The 17,958-nt window shown below is 39.8% G+C and overlaps 1 protein-coding gene across 1 annotated transcript; it reads left to right on the top strand.

The window, feature by feature from the left end:
* The first annotated feature begins 957 nt into the window (after positions 1-957).
* Positions 958-17,359, top strand: LOC110044481 (uncharacterized). The gene is made up of 17 exons (XM_089289744.1): positions 958-1,532; positions 4,477-4,491; positions 5,212-5,282; positions 6,085-6,342; positions 7,219-7,360; positions 8,375-8,727; positions 9,158-9,299; positions 10,352-10,704; positions 11,191-11,332; positions 11,630-11,806; positions 12,184-12,360; positions 12,959-13,135; positions 13,895-14,071; positions 14,580-14,756; positions 15,178-15,471; positions 16,044-16,352; positions 17,097-17,359. Exons 1-16 carry the CDS (start codon positions 1,481-1,483, stop codon positions 16,349-16,351), a joined length of 3,015 nt encoding a protein of 1,004 aa, XP_089145870.1. The 5' UTR covers positions 958-1,480; the 3' UTR covers position 16,352; positions 17,097-17,359.
* The last annotated feature ends 599 nt before the right edge of the window (positions 17,360-17,958 follow it).

The following is a 17,958-nucleotide window of genomic DNA, read 5'->3' on the forward strand; positions in this document are numbered from 1 at the left end:
AGTATCCCACATCCCGTTAATCCTCAGCCTTAATGTCCAGTATCCCGTTAATACAAAAATTAACGATCTTCGTATTCGATATCTCGTTTTATCTGGCATAAATATCCAATATACCATTTATTTTTTCTCCAAATATCCTGTATCCCGAAAACCCCTAGTAGGGCCTCAGGGGGACTTATTTTCATATGCATGACCAGCTATATACAAAACCAAACAAATGGTACTAAATCTGCAATAACGGACCGTTACTACGTGCAAAAAGTTTTAGCACAATGTTTTCAAGTTTTAAATTGCTCTTTGTTTGAAAAGGTCTTTGCAATTCGGAGAGGAACAACATTTATAGCATTCTTGAGAATGATTTCTTTGTTGCTACGACTTGTGTAAATTTGATATTTTATTTTCAACTAATCATAATCATAATTCACCGAGAAATTTTTAAACTTATAAGACATCAAACAAAAAACAGGCTTCCAACCTTCTCCTGTGAGCCATGTTAGCATTTCACAGATCACCAAATTAGGCTGTACTGCACAACATCTAGGGTACTTTTAAGTCTGACGTCATGCAAAGGCTGATAAAAACTGACAACACAGTTAACGGTATTGGTGTCACTACAAGTAGACTGCAACCACGGACTACTGTTAGGCCTGATGCCATCAAACTCAAGACTGGCCCGGTGAGACTATGGTTAACGCGTTGATGTGACAACAGCAGGGAGTTTACGAAACCACGACGGCAACGGCAACGGCAACGTCACTGAACAAAAGAATTATTGAGCAGTACAATGGCTGTGCACGTGCGTTATAATTCTTGGTACATTTCTTTGCCGTCCTTTGCAAGACAACAACGTGAAATGACCAAATTTTTCGTTGTCTGATGAACGTGAACCACGACGGCTAATTTTTTAAATTTTTATTTCAAATTTTTCGCTGTGTTCCGGATTTAGTTTTGCGATAGTTTTGACAGTGATAAAGGAAGTAAATGACTTTAGAGTATCGCGAGATTCGCAGGTAAAATATAAATCCATTTTTTAATCGACGTTGTCCTCGGCGTCGCCATCGTGGTTTCGTAAACACCCTAGTCATTCTCAGATGACACGTTGATTCATTTGTAAGTAAGAAGCTGTCACATTTTGTTTTATTTGGTAAGTAGTGTTCAGTGGTTGACTTGCACCAGGGGTACTTTCATGAACACTGGAGTATATCGACCAAAACATGGCCAGAAAATATAACGCATCTATTTCTCCTTTAGGTTTTAATTCAAAAGTTCAACAGGAAGTTATATTTATGCTAAAAACTTGTCCATTCTACTTCTTAAAACTTCCTTAACAACTCGGTTTGTTGTTAGGAGCTTTAGAAATGTATTTTGAGGCACCAATCAGATCTTTTTAAATGATGAAATTACCATTAGGCATGGATTTCTATAAAGAAAGCGTCCTTTTCGTGAAGCAGGTTAGTCTTCTCAAGCTTTCAGTGCAATCATGGACATTAAGCTACACATTATTTTGCTGCTTCAACTTTTGATACCTAGTGGTAAGTACAAAAGAACTTTGATATTTTAGTGTTTTAATTCCACAGGGATTTTAACCTATTTTCTCCAAAAAAAAAGTGATTTACATTAATAGCTTTAGTCTGCGAGATTTTGTGCTACTGTTGTCTTCAATCGTATGGATTATGGACTCGTACGGAGCTAAAACAGCTCCCAAATGAATATCCATGTTTTTCGCTTGTTTTGTTTTCGTTCTTGTTATGGATCTCAGAAATAGAAATATCTACGAGCCAGGAACAAAGTATTATGAAAGTGGTGATGAAAAGGTTACGATGAGGGGGAACCAGTGATAAGAAAGTGATTTTATACATGGAAAACTATTCAGTAAGTTTTTTCAAAACTTGAATTACAACTATTACTATCTCTTCGCATAAGACCGATCGTGCTTAAGGACGTTCGCGCCAATTGTTTCCGCGCATCCTTACTGCGCACGCAAATTCACACGCCACGTCATGCATCGAGCGCGTGCGCTAAGTACTAAACTGAACAATGATAGAGCAGATAGCTACAGCTTTGCTTGGATCTAACGATCTTGGACGTTCGGTGTCCCCTACTTTTCTTTCCAGAAACAGATTTTATTTACAACTATCTCCACATTGTCCAAAAATGAACGAAAAAAATCACTGTGTGAAGTTGAAAAAATTTCAAAACTTCTGTCCACGGGACATCGAATCCTACCATCTTGCGGCTGATTAATGACAACAGTGGCAAAGCCGCACATTGTTGCGCTATTTATGTAACCGTATTGTTACGCACGAGGTGGCCTCAACTAAAAGCCTGATGGTTTCTGGAGGTCACCTCGCCTAACATTAAAATATTAATAAATACTGTACATTAAGTAAAAAGACAAAATAAACAGAATGAATGAATGAAAACAAACTCAACAAACCTTTCATTAAAAAGGCGTAAAACCTGTCAAACCTACACGAGTTCATTTTGAAAGTTTAAAACATTAGTGTATAAGTTGCTCTAGCCAGTCAACAAGGAAGATGCACGCAGAATTTGTTGTTACTAACGGGAAGTTCTAAGTAAAAATCATTATTTTCCACTGAGCACAAAGAACGGTCTATTCTACATAGTACTCGTGTACTATATTCTAGTTAGTACTTTTAAGTAGTCCTTTCTTTCGTACTTTTTTGCTATTAACGGTTTGCAAGAGCAGAAAACATCAATTTTATTTGCATTCCTGCGAAGGTGGTTTAGCTCCTAGGAGTATCTTTTGTTTTCTTCACGCAATAACATATTTAACCAAATAACTTTTTACTCCTCCAAAGAGCCAAACAAATTGTGAAAATTCTAATAACTCTTAAAAAGAACAAATGAATCAACTCCATTTATATTTTTCCCTTAGTTGATTTTTCATCCTCCCTTAATTTAACACGTTCCTTTTGAATTAATTTGAGTATTTGCATGGTCTTTAAAAGCTGTCCCGAGGAAAAATTCATTAAGGGAGGTAGTCATCAGCTGTTTATCTACATATGTACAGCATCCTCTGGCGATCAGTGACATACCAAAACAAACTTGTAAGAAGTACTCAAATAATGCAATAACATTTCTTCCACATCGTTTGAAAGGGGTTTTGTAAAGCTTTGGAATGCGAAATGCTGTGACTTGTTAAAAATCTAATTGACAAAACATCTAGGCTCATAAGAAAAGCAATAAACATAATGACCATTTTAACACAAAATGTTTTAAAATGACAATACGATGCCCATGTATCTATATAGTTTTTCGGTTTTGTAAATTTTAGTTTCAAGTTTAAATAGTTCCATTTTAATTGTAATTACTAAGGTGAGTTAGGAATCTTTATTTTTATACATACACGACCACATCAGCTCTTCTGCTTCTTTTGTGTTTATATAAATTCATCATTATTAATATTATTGTTCAAGGTGTGCTTTTTGGTATGAAGGCCGTTTCTTAAAGTGTCTAAACTCGGCGATGCAACAGGAACCTCAAGACTGTGACGCGAACAATACTTAGGCTAACATTTCACTGGATTTTTACTCCAGATTGTTTTTTGTTTTTTTTTACTTTTGTTTAGAAAAAATAAATATAAGGCTGCCAAGCGACATTAAACCCATCAACATCCGCTATGAAGACCTTTTGTTTCCATTTTTTTTTTTACTTGGTACATTACTTGAGGCATGCAATTGACAGTCAACTTAATGTTTACAATAGTGCCAGTAAATATAACTTGTACACATTACTAACAGCGGCCGTTTCATTTAATGTTTGTACTGCTGTACAATATTCAGGACATTGTTTTCCTTTATTTTAGCTTGCATTTATGTCTTTAATGTAAATATTAATTTAAATTAACTTAGCATGCGGCCAACGCCAACTTATATCTGCATGACAGTGACCAACTCGAAAGCTCATTGGCTACTTTGGTCACTGTACACAATTAAATATTGTTTCTTCTAATTAATTTCTATCTGTATTTATTTTTCCTATATCATTGTAAACCCTCTTATGTTAAGTTGTTGTTTTGTAAACAGTGTGCAATAATAAAAAAACTGAAAACTTTAATCTTGAAGCTTGCTAACACTAATAATTTCGATTTCATTTTTTTTTCTTTGCGTCGCAATGTAGTTTTGTATTAATCTGTGTTTACATAAACAGTTCACTGATACATATACTTATAAAAGAACTATCAAAATACATCGTACATTTTTAGGAGGGGGTATACTTTTGAATAAAAAAGGTTAAAATCAGACTAACAGGCATCTGTTAGTATAAGTTAGGAACTCCATTACCAATTTATAAGATTAGGAAAAGATCCCCCCTCTACAGAAAAGAAGGGATTTCTTATATTGATTTGTACTTGTCTAGTGTCATTGCTATAAAGGTGTAGATCTCTTGCACATTCTAACCCCGTTTTTTTTTTTCTCTCTCTCTCTCTCTCTCTTTTGTGTTTCTTCTCAGGATATGCGGATGAAGGTATGTACTCTGAAAAAGAAGAAAGTCTCAAATTTTCATCATCAATCTGCTTTCATAGTCCTTAACGTTACCCCCACAAATACCTCATACATTTTGATCGTTATTTATACTAGAGATAGTTGAATGTATAAACAATTGTATTGCATGCATCAAGAAGATGTAGGATCAAAATGAAGAGGTTTAATTCATTCTGCTATTTTCAAAACTAAGATCATTACATACAGTACACTGATTTTCGTACGTGAACAGTATTATTAAAACTACAAAGCTTAGTCAATGTCAATTCAACCAATTTATCAAGTACCTCGTCAGAATGAGCAGCTAATACTGAACGAAAAGCGATTACAATTTTAGACTCTCTAACTGACCACTCGAAATGTCTAATGAACTGGTAACTGCTGAAAAACATATCAGTGAACAGAAAATGCGCCAGTCTGCTATCAAGTGTAGTAGTTGAGTTAAATGTAGTGATAACATGAATTCAAGGAAAATACGACATCCATTGGTTATCATAGTTGAAACCTCCCCCAAGCCACTGCAACTTACCCAAAGGCCTGAGCAAAATCGGTTATGTAGCCATATCAATAGACTTAAGCTTCGTACTGCAGTACAGCAAATACTCTTGAATTCATTCCAAAAATATATATTTTTACATATAAAAAGAAGGCGCTGTGCTTAGTAATGGGTTCTATTGGGCTTCTTGTTTGCTCACGCTTTCAGGTTGCGATGAAGAAGCCCTGGGAATGGAAAATGGCAAAATCCCCGACTCTGCTATCAAAGCTAATTACGAGGTAAATGCAATACATGTTTATACTTGTATACTCTTTGACGATATATCAGGCGGGTTATAGGTCGACATACCGGTAGTTATTTTTAACGTATAGTACCCAAATTTGGTTTGATATTTTGACGCGAATTTCGAAATCTTGCGATTCTTCTTCAGTAATAGTGTGTCAGTAGTTACTGGTCACGTCTCGCAGTCTTGAAGATCTCTGCCATCTAAGCTATCTCCGCCGGTAAATTTGGAAAAACGATCATCAAATTTTGAAAACAATTTCCAGCAGCAGCTAGTGCTATTGAACAATACTTTAATGCGGTATTATGCTGTATAGGGTTGTTTCCGCCATGAAGACAAAAACAACATCTTTATTTTCTCACTAAAAACATAAATATTTATAATATTTTTTGTATATTTCATGTATGTAGCATGTTTCAGATATGGTAACTGTTGTAATCTTGTTTTAAGGAACCTGGAAGCTAAATGATTGGTTAGGTTTTCAAGTAAACCTCCAGCCTAGTTATGTCTAAATGTTGGACAGGAGAGATAAATAAAGAATTTACAGTTTCCACTTTAGTTTAAGGGAGAACAAAAAACAAAGCATTCATAAAGAAAACCTCAGACTTACACACACACACACACACACACACACACACACACACACACACACAAAACAGGGTCAGGGATGCTAAGAAGTACATAACTATGGTGCTCTTGAAAGTAAAGAGCTTCAGCACAGGGTAGCTCAATTCCCTAAATAAGGAGACACAGGCAATCAAACAATAAATTTATGAATCGACGTATTGTATTTGCAGTTTAGTGTAGCTCATGGAGCTACCAATGCCAGGCTTAATCACAGGCCAGGGAACGGCAAAACAGGCGCGTGGTCAACTTTGTTCCTGGAACAAGGACAATGGATTCAGGTGGATCTTGGTGACATCACAAAGGTGACCAAGATCGGAACTCAGGGCCGAGCAGAATTGTATGAGTGGGTGACTGAATACAAGGTGTCTTATAGCTATGATGGCGGATATTTTGAGTTTTACAAGAACGGTCAATATGGCTCTGACAGGGTAAGTTGAAACCAAAACATTTAGCTAAAGTCATACAGTAATTCAATTTTTCGTTTGTTTGTTTGTTTGTTTTCGTTTTATCCTTTGGAGATTGAACTTCCACTTAACTAAAGAAAAACAAAGTTTACGCTGGGCGAAGTTGTGCGTAAAGGCCGGAGTTTATCCCGACTAAGGACTAGGATTATTTTTTCTCCCCCAGTGGATGGGATGCTAGTCCTTCGAAGGGTTATCCCACCCCACCACCCCAGCATTAAATTCACCGGTACCCATTCATACACCTGGGTGAAGAGAGGTATTGTCTAAGAACACAACGCAGTTACCCCGCCCAGGGCACGAACCCCGATCACTCGATTCGAACTTCGGCGCCTTACAATGAGGCTAACTCCACAAACGTTGTTTTATTAGACATTTATAAGTTACTATCAATATCGGATAGTTGTGGTACGATGGTGGACAAAATTCGTTGGGACACCTGTGTCATTGCATGAATTATCTGTGTTTTTAAAACGAACTTTGAAAAAGCTCTGTTATCCTTTACAAAATTTGTTTCTGCCCCCCTCCCCCCTCTCCCATCCACTACAATGTTGAAACTGTGGAGAGATTGCGTGTACACGTGTCCAACATGGTAGGTGGGGTGGGAGGAGAGGCTGAGCAAGTGTAGTTGAATTCGCGCGTGACTGTTTGTTTGGCGCGTATGAAAAAGCGCCACAAGTGCAAATTTGTCCCAAACTTTTGTCCATGATTGTAGATACCCTCTATATCTCATTGTCCAGTTCGATTTCTTTGAGATTGGTCACTGATTGTGGTCGTCCGCGTTTGCTAAACACTCCTGTGACATTTGCCAATACGTACATGTGCCTTTTGTTATCACTTTAGGTCTTTCAAGGCAATCGTGACCGGGACAGCCTTCATATCAACACACTGAATCCACCAATTTATGCCCGCTACATCCGAATCCAACCGGTATCGTATCATGGGTGGATGTCACTAAGAATGGAGTTGTATGGGTGTCGTTCAGGTATGGAGATGTCACAAATAAATGTATGTATTATATAATCAACATATCTTTCTGTAACTAGGGAGCTCAAATAATGACTATGTCGACGCCAAGAACGAGGTCTCGTTAAAATGGATGTATGTATTTGTATAGGTAATCATACGGTTTCGAGTTCAATTTGGAATTAATTTGCACGAGTGAGTTTTTCAAAAAGCTGAAATTGCACGAGCCGCTTCGGCGAGTGTAATTTCAGCTTTTTGAAAAACTCACAAGTGCAAATTAATTCCAAATTGAACGAGAAAAACCGTATGATTACTTATTAAATTAATAATATAAACATGAAAAAATTCGCGCGGAGGAAGTGGCGGAAGATCTTTCTTGAAGCCATTTTTTCTCATTTGAGAAAACTTTTTTCGAAGTTTCAGCACAAAATTTTCGTCCTCATTTTACGTGATATCATTTTCTTAGAAAATTTCCAATTTTCTTTCAGTCAATCATAATCCAGAATTTCGATGTGTAATTTGCACTGGTGTTACACTTTTTGCACTGGTGTTACACTTGAACTGCACTGCTCTTAACCAATCACAATCGAGTAATTTTTTCATGTGTATTATTAAACCTTTAAATTTCTTTATTATCTAGATCTGTTCAGTCGCCGTTTGGTCTTAAAATCTGCCCAAACTTAATATGTAACGCCAGAGGTCATTTTGAGCCGTCGGGGGCTCACGTTCACCAATATAAGCAACACTTTGTCATCTCACGTGAAATATAGAAGGCTTTATACCGCAGTGCACAGCCTTTGTTTTCCTCATTAAACCTTTTGTTTGGTGACGTTCTGATTACCGTTGCCGTCGTGGTTTGTTTAAACTCTAAACCAAATTTGCCATCTAAGCAGTCGAAGGAAGAATCATTCTACCGTAATAAATGTGCAGTGAGCTGGCAATAGATAGTCAGCAGTTTGTTTAACTGATATACTACGTAAGTCAGTTCTGAAATAAAACAAACTACAAACAAAAGTCACGATTTCTCCTTCAGGTTTTCCCACCCCGCAACCCCCTGCTTGCCAGGAAGGATTAGGTCTGGAAAATTATGCCATTCCGGACTCCTCAATAACTGCTTCAAGCAATGTAGCTCCGGGTACAACTTTATATATACCGGGCAATGGAAGACTTAATTTCAGGCTTAAAGCTGGACACTATGGAGCTTGGGCAGCTGGTAATCTACGAGACAACAGTTGGTTTCAGGTGAATTTTGGGCGTTTCGTTAAAGTGACGATAGTTTCCACTCAAGGAAGAGACGATACTTACGAATGGGTGAAAAAGTATCGTCTGACGTACAGTTATGACGGAAACTTTTTCCGTGACTACCTGGAAGACGGGTCTGTCAAGGTAATTTTTCTTCGATGTAAAACCTAATTGTTTTTAATTTGTGTGTTATTGTTGTTTTTGAAGAGTACCTAAGGTAATCTCTCAAATTCTTTTTAGTTCACTCTTGGTATTCAAAATCAAAGGAAGGTCAAGAAATAGCCGATGATGTTACGAATTATAGTCACGTAAAGAGCCCAAACGGATCTGCACGCATTTTTGTACTCCATTAAAGCATCCACGCAACACCAATGGTGTCTAACCCCCAAAGAACTAAGTACGATGTCTAAAAACAGCTTGAGAATGATTACAGTGGGGATGAGACCCACGTAACCTATCTTATCCTTCATCCTCTATTAGGTTAAGTTTGTTTCCAAGCGTTCTATTGTGTCGTCTTAACCAATTACACCATATTTGTAATCAAGAAAGCATGTACTCTTTTGTTCTATTTAAGGAATTTGAAGGGAATGAGGATCGATTCTCAATTGTGAGTCACAAGCTAAAGAATCCTATTATTGCACGCTTCATCCGAATCAATCCATTGGAATACCATGTCTGGATTTCAATGAGGGCTGATTTCTATGGTTGTAAATCAGGTACGGAGCTGTGAACGTCGAAGTAGTAGTAGAGGCAGCTGCAGCGGCCGTATCATTAGCAGTGTCAGCAACATTAGCGGTAGCGGCAGTGATTGCGGTAGTGGTAGTGCTCGTCGTACACGTCGTGGTAGCGGTAGAGGTAGTGGAAGTGGTGATGGTAGTGGTAGCAGTAGTGGTCGTGACTGTGGTTGTAGTAGGGATTTTGATACACTAATTGTAGTTGTAGTTGCATTTGTTGTGGTTGCGGTTGTGTTAGTGGCAGTGGCAGTGGTAGTGGTACTCACTCTGGTAGAGGTAGTGGCGGTGGTAGTGGTAAAGGTAGTAGCAGTGGTGATGGTAGTGGTAGTAGTAGTGGTAGTGGTAGTGGTGGTGGTAGTGGTAGTGGTAGTGGTAGTGGTCTTGGTAGTGGTCGGGATCGGGATCGTGCTCGTGCTCGTGCTCGTGCTCGTGCTCGTGCTCGTGGTGGTAGTGGTGGTGGTAGTGGTCGTAATAGTGGTAGTGGTGGTGGTAGTGGTAGTGGTAGTGGTAGTGGTAGTGGTAGTGGTAGTGGTAGTGGTAGTGGTAGTGGTAGTGGTAGTGGTAGTGGTAGTGGCAGTGGTTGTGATAGTGTTCGTGGTGGTGGTGGTGGTAGTGGTGGTGGTGGTAGTGGTGGTGGTGGTACTGGTACTGGTACTGGTACTGGTACTGGTACTGGTACTGGTACTGGTACTGGTACTGGTAGTGGTAGTGGTAGTGGTAGTGGTAGTGGTAGTGGTAGTGGTACTGGTACTGGTACTGGTAGTGGTAGTGGTAGTGGTAGTGGTACTGGTACTGGTACTGGTACTGGTAGTGGTACTGGTAGTGGTACTGGTACTGGTACTGGTAGTGGTAATAGTAGTGGTAGTGGTAGTTGTAGTTGTAGTGGCAGTCGTAGTACTCTTTTGTTACTTGTTTACTTCTCCGTTAACACTCTACATGCCTTGTCTTTTTTGTGTCGACTTCCATTTTTGTTGTTAAAGGTATTTCTTTTCACATACAACAACAGCCTTGTTTCTTCCGTCTTGTTTTCTCAGGCTTCCAAATACCTCAAGAGGTCAGTTGTAAGGATCCACTAGGGATGCAAGATAAGTTAATTCCAGATTCCGCTATAACAGCCTCCACTACACTGGCCCCTGGGACTTTACTGTACGCTCCTGGTAATGCTAGGCTGCACTATAAGGGAGGAGTTGGACGTTATGGAGGCTGGATACCAGCAGTGAGTGATCATAGTCAGTGGCTTCAGATCAATTTTGGAAGAGACACACAAGTGACTGGCATTGCCACGCAGGGTTTTTACCATGCGGTTTACTATGTCAAGAGTTACACGCTTCAATACATTGATGACCGCGGTTTTCTTCAGCAATACCAGCCAGAAACACATACCAAGGTAAATATTTTGGGGAATGACTATACAATGCAACTGAATGACTTTATTTCCGAGTTGTAACTACTAGCTGCCGACTGTTCCTGCAGGAGGACACCTGCAGTGTAATTTACAATCGAATAGATACAGTAGTCGAGCGTTGAGTGATATCCCAAAAAAGTTGCTGCGGAGGAGACAAGAATTTACAGCATTAAAGCCGTAATTACAGCATTAAAGTAGTGATTAGAGTCAATTAATATCTGATCTAGGAGTGCTAAAAAGGCGTTGAAGGACTTCAACTTCTCAAAATACAGGCACGGTAAATAATTGTTTTCCTTCAAAATGGTGTACAAAATTTGCAAGAAATTGCACGAGCTACGATTGGTCATTTCATTCCTCAAGTTCGTGCAGAAATGATGAGATATTCGTTTAATAATACTCGTAGTCTAGGTCTTTTAAAATTGGACAGTGACAAAAATTACGTTTCAGTAAACAGTTATTCTTTTTAAGACTTTTAAAGCCAACAACGACAAAGACAGCGTTGTCAAATATGACCTGATTCCACCAATTACCACAAGGACCATAAGAATCATTCCCGAGGACTGGTACATTCTCATCGCTTTGCGTGTAGAGCTGTACGGATGTAAAGCAAGTAAGAATATTCAATACTTTCCTTAAGTAGTAATATGGCCCACCTTTATTGTACAAAGTCCTGAAAAAAACTAAAAGACCCGAACTCACCCTATGAATAAGGTTAGCCAACTAGTTTGTTACCTTGCTCTACCTTTCTGGAATACTCATCTCCTCTTCATTTATATCGTCATTATTGACCCAGATGTGATTAGCTTCCCATCAAGTGACACAACCAAAGTGTAAAATTCCATAATGATTTCACACTAAAGCATCCATTGCTGAAAGAAACCTACCGTGCCATATAATGTTTTTCCAGATAATGGCGGGTACTCTCAGTGGGGTGATTGGACTGAGTGTTCCGTAACTTGTGGTACTGGTCATCGCTATCGAAGGCGTTATTGCACAAATCCTCCTCCAAGCCCTGGTGGTAAGGATTGTTCTGGTCTGGGACCTGATACCCTCACAGAAGAATGCAACAGTGGAGGTTGTCCAGGTAAGGAAATGGTCATGAAAAGAACTGAGATGATTTCCAAGTCTCAGTAGGCCTCGTGCCAGATTTTTCCCCGACAGATTTTTCAACAAGGCGTAGCCACGCTGTCTATTGCTGGTAGCCAGTGAAACGACTGGTAATGACATTTTCTTTGTTCTATCAAGGTTATTGACTGTGACGATTTTGTCTAATTCGACATCTTAGTTTTATAACCTCGCTGACAATGTCTACGACTACCTTAACAGACGTTGCCTTCTTAGCTTACAAGCTCTTGGTGAAAAAATAAACAATTATTTACGTGCAAGTAATATCCAAGTAATCCATTGACTTTATTGTTCTGAGTGGTCCGATTTGGTTCTTCTTATCTCGCTTCTACATAGTAAACGGTAATTACTCGGTTTGGGGACCGTACGGCGAGTGTTCAAAATCTTGTGGAGGTGGGGTGAAGACGCGTAAGAGGACATGTACCAATCCGCCCCCGGCAAGCGGAGGAGAAGACTGCAGTGTCCTTGGACCTGACACTTCTACCATGGAATGCAACATCCAGGAATGTCCAGGTATAATGGAAATTCACTTGAGTCCGTTTTTAAACTTGTTATAGTTAGTCCTAAACTACAAATTGCAGATAGATACAAAGGCATATTCACGGATCTCGGAGTAACAATTGCAAAACTCTCTTTCCCGCAGTACAAAAATTCTTTCACCCATCGTTTACTTACTTGTAGTCTTGTAACTGAAAAATCCTTGTAGGGAGTTGCAATAAAGTATGTATGTCTGTGTGTTTACTAACAGGACTAACAGTTGCTAAACCGCAGTATCCTAGTGCCTTTGACGTCGCTACCGATGATACACCGTAAATTCATAAAGAGCGTCCGGCCTCCGCTTTGTGCTTTGAGGAAGCTAACTCTCGTAAACAGTATTGTCAACTATCATGCAGGTTTTACATGCATCGTTTGAAGTAGTTTCTGAGCCATGTCCTGTGACCATTATTAAATTTTGCTCGTCTTCTGTAAATGGCATGTCAGCTTTTGGGGGAATTCATTTTTAAATTCAAGATGCAAAAAATAAATTGGTAGAAGATCCCAACAGACTCGGTCCCCTTGACGTAATTACACAGAAATACAAAACTGGCTTTTCCTTCCTCGCCTTTCATAGTTAACGGTGGTTACACGGATTGGAAACCGTATGGCGAGTGTTCCAAGACTTGTGGGGGTGGGGTCAAGACGCGAAAACGAACATGTACCAATCCACCACCGGCCAACGGAGGAAAAGATTGTAGTGGACTGGGACCCGACAGTACTACCAGCGAATGCAACAATCAGGAGTGCCCAGGTAAGGATATGGACAACATTAGCGCCTACATTTGGATCATGTTATCAGTGACTTCAAATTCTGGTACTTCCTAAAGCAGCTGGACTAAAACATCATGACAAAGAGAAGCCTTTCCCAGAGTGGCTGGGAGAATACTGTTAAGAGCTAGGCTATTAAACAAACAAAGAAAGATCCTTCGCTCAGTGTGACTGGGAGAGGATTGTGAGGAGCTACAGTGAAGGGCTAAGCGCTGGGCTAAAACACATACAAACAAAGATCATTTGCGCAGTGTGGCTTAGCCTGCATAGCTGGGGGTTTAGTCGCCGCTCGTTTTCGCGGATAATCCTCTATACGGTCCTACCAGCTACGCAGACTAGGTATGGCTGGAAGAGGATTGTGAAGAGCTAGGCTAAAAAGTAAGACTCCGAGCCTTTGCCCAGGAAGATGGATTATGAATTCGAAGGACTTTCCGTATGACTTAAGGTGTTGGGATTCCATTACCAAATAATCAAAAGACATTTTAAAATTACCTGAATTTCTTTCACATTTTTCCAAAAGACATTTGACCTACCTTTTTCATAAGAGCTATTTTAATTTTGATCATTTACTTTTTTATCCATGGCTTGCTTTTTAAGTCATTTTAATTACTATTTTTTCTTTTCTCGATTTTTACGCGCGATTTTGGCGCGTTGTAAATATAATTTTTACTATGAGTACGTAGAAAGAGATCTCCGCAGGTAAACATATTTTTGTTATTTATACTATTATCCATTTTTGTAGTGAACGGTGGTTACTCAGATTGGGGACCGTACGGCGAGTGTTCAAAGACTTGTGGGGGTGGGGAACAGACGCGTAAAAGAACGTGCACCAATCCACCACCATCACACGATGGAGAGGACTGCAGTGGACTGGGACCTGACAGCTCTACCAGGGAATGTAACAATCAGGAGTGTCCAGGTAAAACGGAGAAATAGCGACCGTTAAGTTCCATAAGGTGAAAACCAGTGACCCCAGTCACCCATCCCACTATGAATTCAAGGGGCAAAATTCAACTGAAGTTAGAAAAAATTAGAAACTAATGGCGCTCAAAAGTTACAACCCTCTGAAAGAAGCGATCGAAGCTGTGCATGCTGCATACTCCCTCCCTCAAACCCCACCAGCCTCCTACCCTATCACAGCCCCACCACATTAAAAACAGATCTAGATTGGCCCACTGCACGTTTGGTATATAGTCAGTCTATGATTGTAAACAGGATTCCGTGATAATGCAAAGGCTAAGAGATAAGAGATCATGATCATATTCTCTTGAATAAGAAATTACCTCTATGAGATGCGCCTGCAGGTATCCATCATCTTGGACTGAATGGTTATTTTGATGAATACAACTCCCATGATTCCCAGCGGGCGAGTCCCATGGAGGGAATGGACCATTCGTTTTAATTATTTTATGTTCTATTTTTTGTAGTAAACGGTGGTTATTCAGACTGGAAGCCGTACGGTGTATGTTCCAAGACTTGTGGGAGTGGGGTGCAAACACGAAAGAGGACGTGTACCAATCCACCGCCTTCTAATGGTGGAAAGGACTGCAGTAGACTAGGACCCGATAGCACCACCAGGGAATGCAACAATCAGGAATGCCAAAGTAAGATAAACCGTCTTTAAATCACATTTTTGATCTTTTGTAGTGCGGGCGAAGTTGTTTTGCATGGAAAGAGCTAGGCATGCCAAACTAGACGTCCAGCAGCAAGACGATGTAAAATCGTTGTCTTTTATTTCAGTCTTGTGTCTGATCAAATTACTTTCTTCAGTAATTGTCATTGCAATTATCAGACAAACAAAAGAAGCGAATTTCGTTCGTTCCACTTTGTGGAAAAAACCAACTTTTATTCAAATCGCATTATCACTTTGGCGATCACTTTAGACAAGAACTTATATGTATTTCTTGTGATTATTTGAACCTGCATTACAAGAAAAGAAGGTAAGAACGAATGAGTCCTTACCATGTAATTTATCTTAAGTGAAGGCCTTGTTAGAATAATTGGCTATTTTTTCTTCGATGACAGAAACGTGGAAGCCAATGGGATGCTACCAAAACAGAGGACGAGCTCTGGGCGACATCTTGTTCAAATCTAAACGTGGCAAGATCTCAAGGAAATATGGGCAATGCGTGACCGCGGCCAACAAAAGAGGAGTTACAGTGTTCGGTTTAGATGACACCAGATGCTGGACTGGCCAGAATGCAGCAAGTTCTTATGATATTTATGGCACTGCTGTAGGGAGGTGCGGCTCCACCAAAGGCGGTTTGCATTATGGCTTCTTGGCATCAGAAATAGTGTTTGTTTACCAAAAGAAAGGAGGTAAATTAATGGGGCTTCATACCCTTTGTTTTGAAAACTTGATTTCCACAGTATCCTCGGTCTAACTCTGAGTGTTGGTGAGCCAGACTTGAGAAAATGAAGGGAGGGTTAGGAACCCTTCAATGCAAGAGGATTCTATTTTCAAACTCACTAATAATCCGTTTAAAAAGGAAATGGTGACCGTGGGGCTATTTGAATACCTTGTCTTAATTACATATATTTGTACGATGATACTTTTTCGTTTTTTTGAGTTTTAGCTTCGATTGAGAAGATATATCCAACAGTGGAGACAATGTTTGACCACATCTCCGAGCACCTTGAATTTTATCACAAATACCCCGTACGCGTCATAATCTCAACTCTCTCTTCGTTATCTGTAAATGTGGTCAAGCACGGTCTGTTTGTGTTTGATATATTCTATTCAGTTAAAGTACTACTAGTCCTGGAGTTTCTTCTTCGTAAAGCATATCGAAAATGCCTAGACGAGGCGGACTATCCTGTACAGTCCTGTCCTGACTATCCTGATATTACTGGCATTTACTGAACCATTCATCTACCATTCTCTTATAAAGGTGATTGGGAACCTATTGGTTGCTACAGCAACGTGTCTCCCAGAGACGCTTTCGCTTTGCCGGAATTATTTGACGACAAAGTGAGTGCTAAGGGCCCCGATGCAATTTTCAACTACTGCAAGGGGAAAGCTGAAGCGCTTGGCTACAAGATTTTTGGAGCAGACAATAAGAGTTGCTGGTCAGGAGATGAGGCCAAGAATACTTATAAGAAGTACGGGGAGTCCAAACTGTGCGAGTTTAGTAAGAGAACCGGTAATGGTTCGGGAAACAAGGTCAACGGAGATGTGTTTGTCTACGAATTGGCCTGAGGTAAGCTGATAAAATTACTAGCAGACAGCTTAATTAATGTCACCCTTTTTCTTGTAAAGGTAGGTTCTTAAAGCTTTAATTAAAGTCATACCCACTACATACGAGAGGCCAAGTAGTTGGTCAAGTTAGCACCAGAACATCTGAAAAGTCCGGTTGACAATCCTGGTCAACTTAGTAGCTTAGTTATGTTGTGTATTTGTTCCTCTCACGGTGCCTCTTTGCTAGGGGATATATTCTCGTGCCTGCGAATTGTCAGGGCAAGCAAAAAATACTAGGAATAAGCCTGCCATGGACTACAAGTAGGATCCTGATGGAGGTCACAATGCACCTGCTCCTATTGGCCATGCTATTACGTTCCTCTAATTCCAATGACTAGAGCGAACTTTCCCTATAACCCCATTTACTGATAAACTGTAAACCCCTCCATTTATGGCTAATCATATACCACGAATAGAAGGAAATTTGGGATGAACTTGGTCCATACCTCACACTAACTACTTTGGGTCAGACATTAGCTCTCGTAAGGTATCATATGAATGGCTCGATATCCTTTGGGAGAACACTAGAACAAATTACAGAAACAATGAACCTAGCCCCCCCCCCCCCCCCCCAAAAAAAAAAATAAAATAACAGATGCTGCACTTTGACGACAAGAAGAAAAACGAGCTCATGAGAACTGCTACACTACCGAGTACTTTCCGCTCGACTAATTCCATATATTGGGTTTTTATATTCTTTTTACAGGACTAGGTGCTGAGTGGATCGCCAAACTGGAAATAAGGCAGATGTACACAAAAGAGTGCTGGTTTTATTTATAGTGTAATCGAGATCTTTGATTTGTGAAATGTAGCTTGAATTGCTGGTGTTTGGAATGGCGACGCAAGAAAGTAAATTCTCGCTAATATGCATGTGTGGAATATTGTATCTGCACGTAACTTAAAACGGCATAGTCCTAATTTAAGGGTAATGAAAGGTGTTCGAATAAACCTGCTGTGGTCTCGCATCAATTTTTGTTGTAAACCCTCTTTCACTCCTTTCCCCATCCCCCGTGCCCCTCCCTCGGCTTTCAGACCCTCTGGAATCCAAGATGGTTGCAATTCACATAATGTGTGGGAAACACCTGATGCAAGAAACCCCCTCCATTGTGTGCCGTGTTCACAACTACGTTAACTCATAGTCCTATATCATTTTTTAAAGTTATTTTTTGTTACACATTCCCCTTCCTCAGAGCCCACCAGCCTCCCATCCTACCACAGCTCCACCATCATCAACAAAAAAAGAAACCTGCAATGCAGGCTATACTGCAAGCGATTATCAGTCAACACAAAACTCTTCCATGCCAATTACCCTTTACACAAGCTAGACAAGGGTGGAAGCCTTTAGAGGAAAAGTTAGTGTGGTCGTTGTAACACTATTTCGGGGGTTAAGATTTAAACCTCTCACGCTAGTGTTATCGGAATGCTATTTTTTGGGTAAAAGAAAAAACGAACATTGTATGTGTTACTCGACGCAATCCTCTAGAGGTATGTCAACAGAATGAGAGAAATCGAAAAAAACTCCGTTAATTGTTTGCTTTATACTTGACATGAAGAGTAATGAGAAAAGG

Source organism: Orbicella faveolata, unplaced genomic scaffold (genome assembly GCF_042242905.1).
Source record: "Orbicella faveolata isolate gen_17 unplaced genomic scaffold, um_ofav_v1 contig_2, whole genome shotgun sequence".
Taxonomy (NCBI): domain Eukaryota; kingdom Metazoa; phylum Cnidaria; class Anthozoa; order Scleractinia; family Merulinidae; genus Orbicella; species Orbicella faveolata.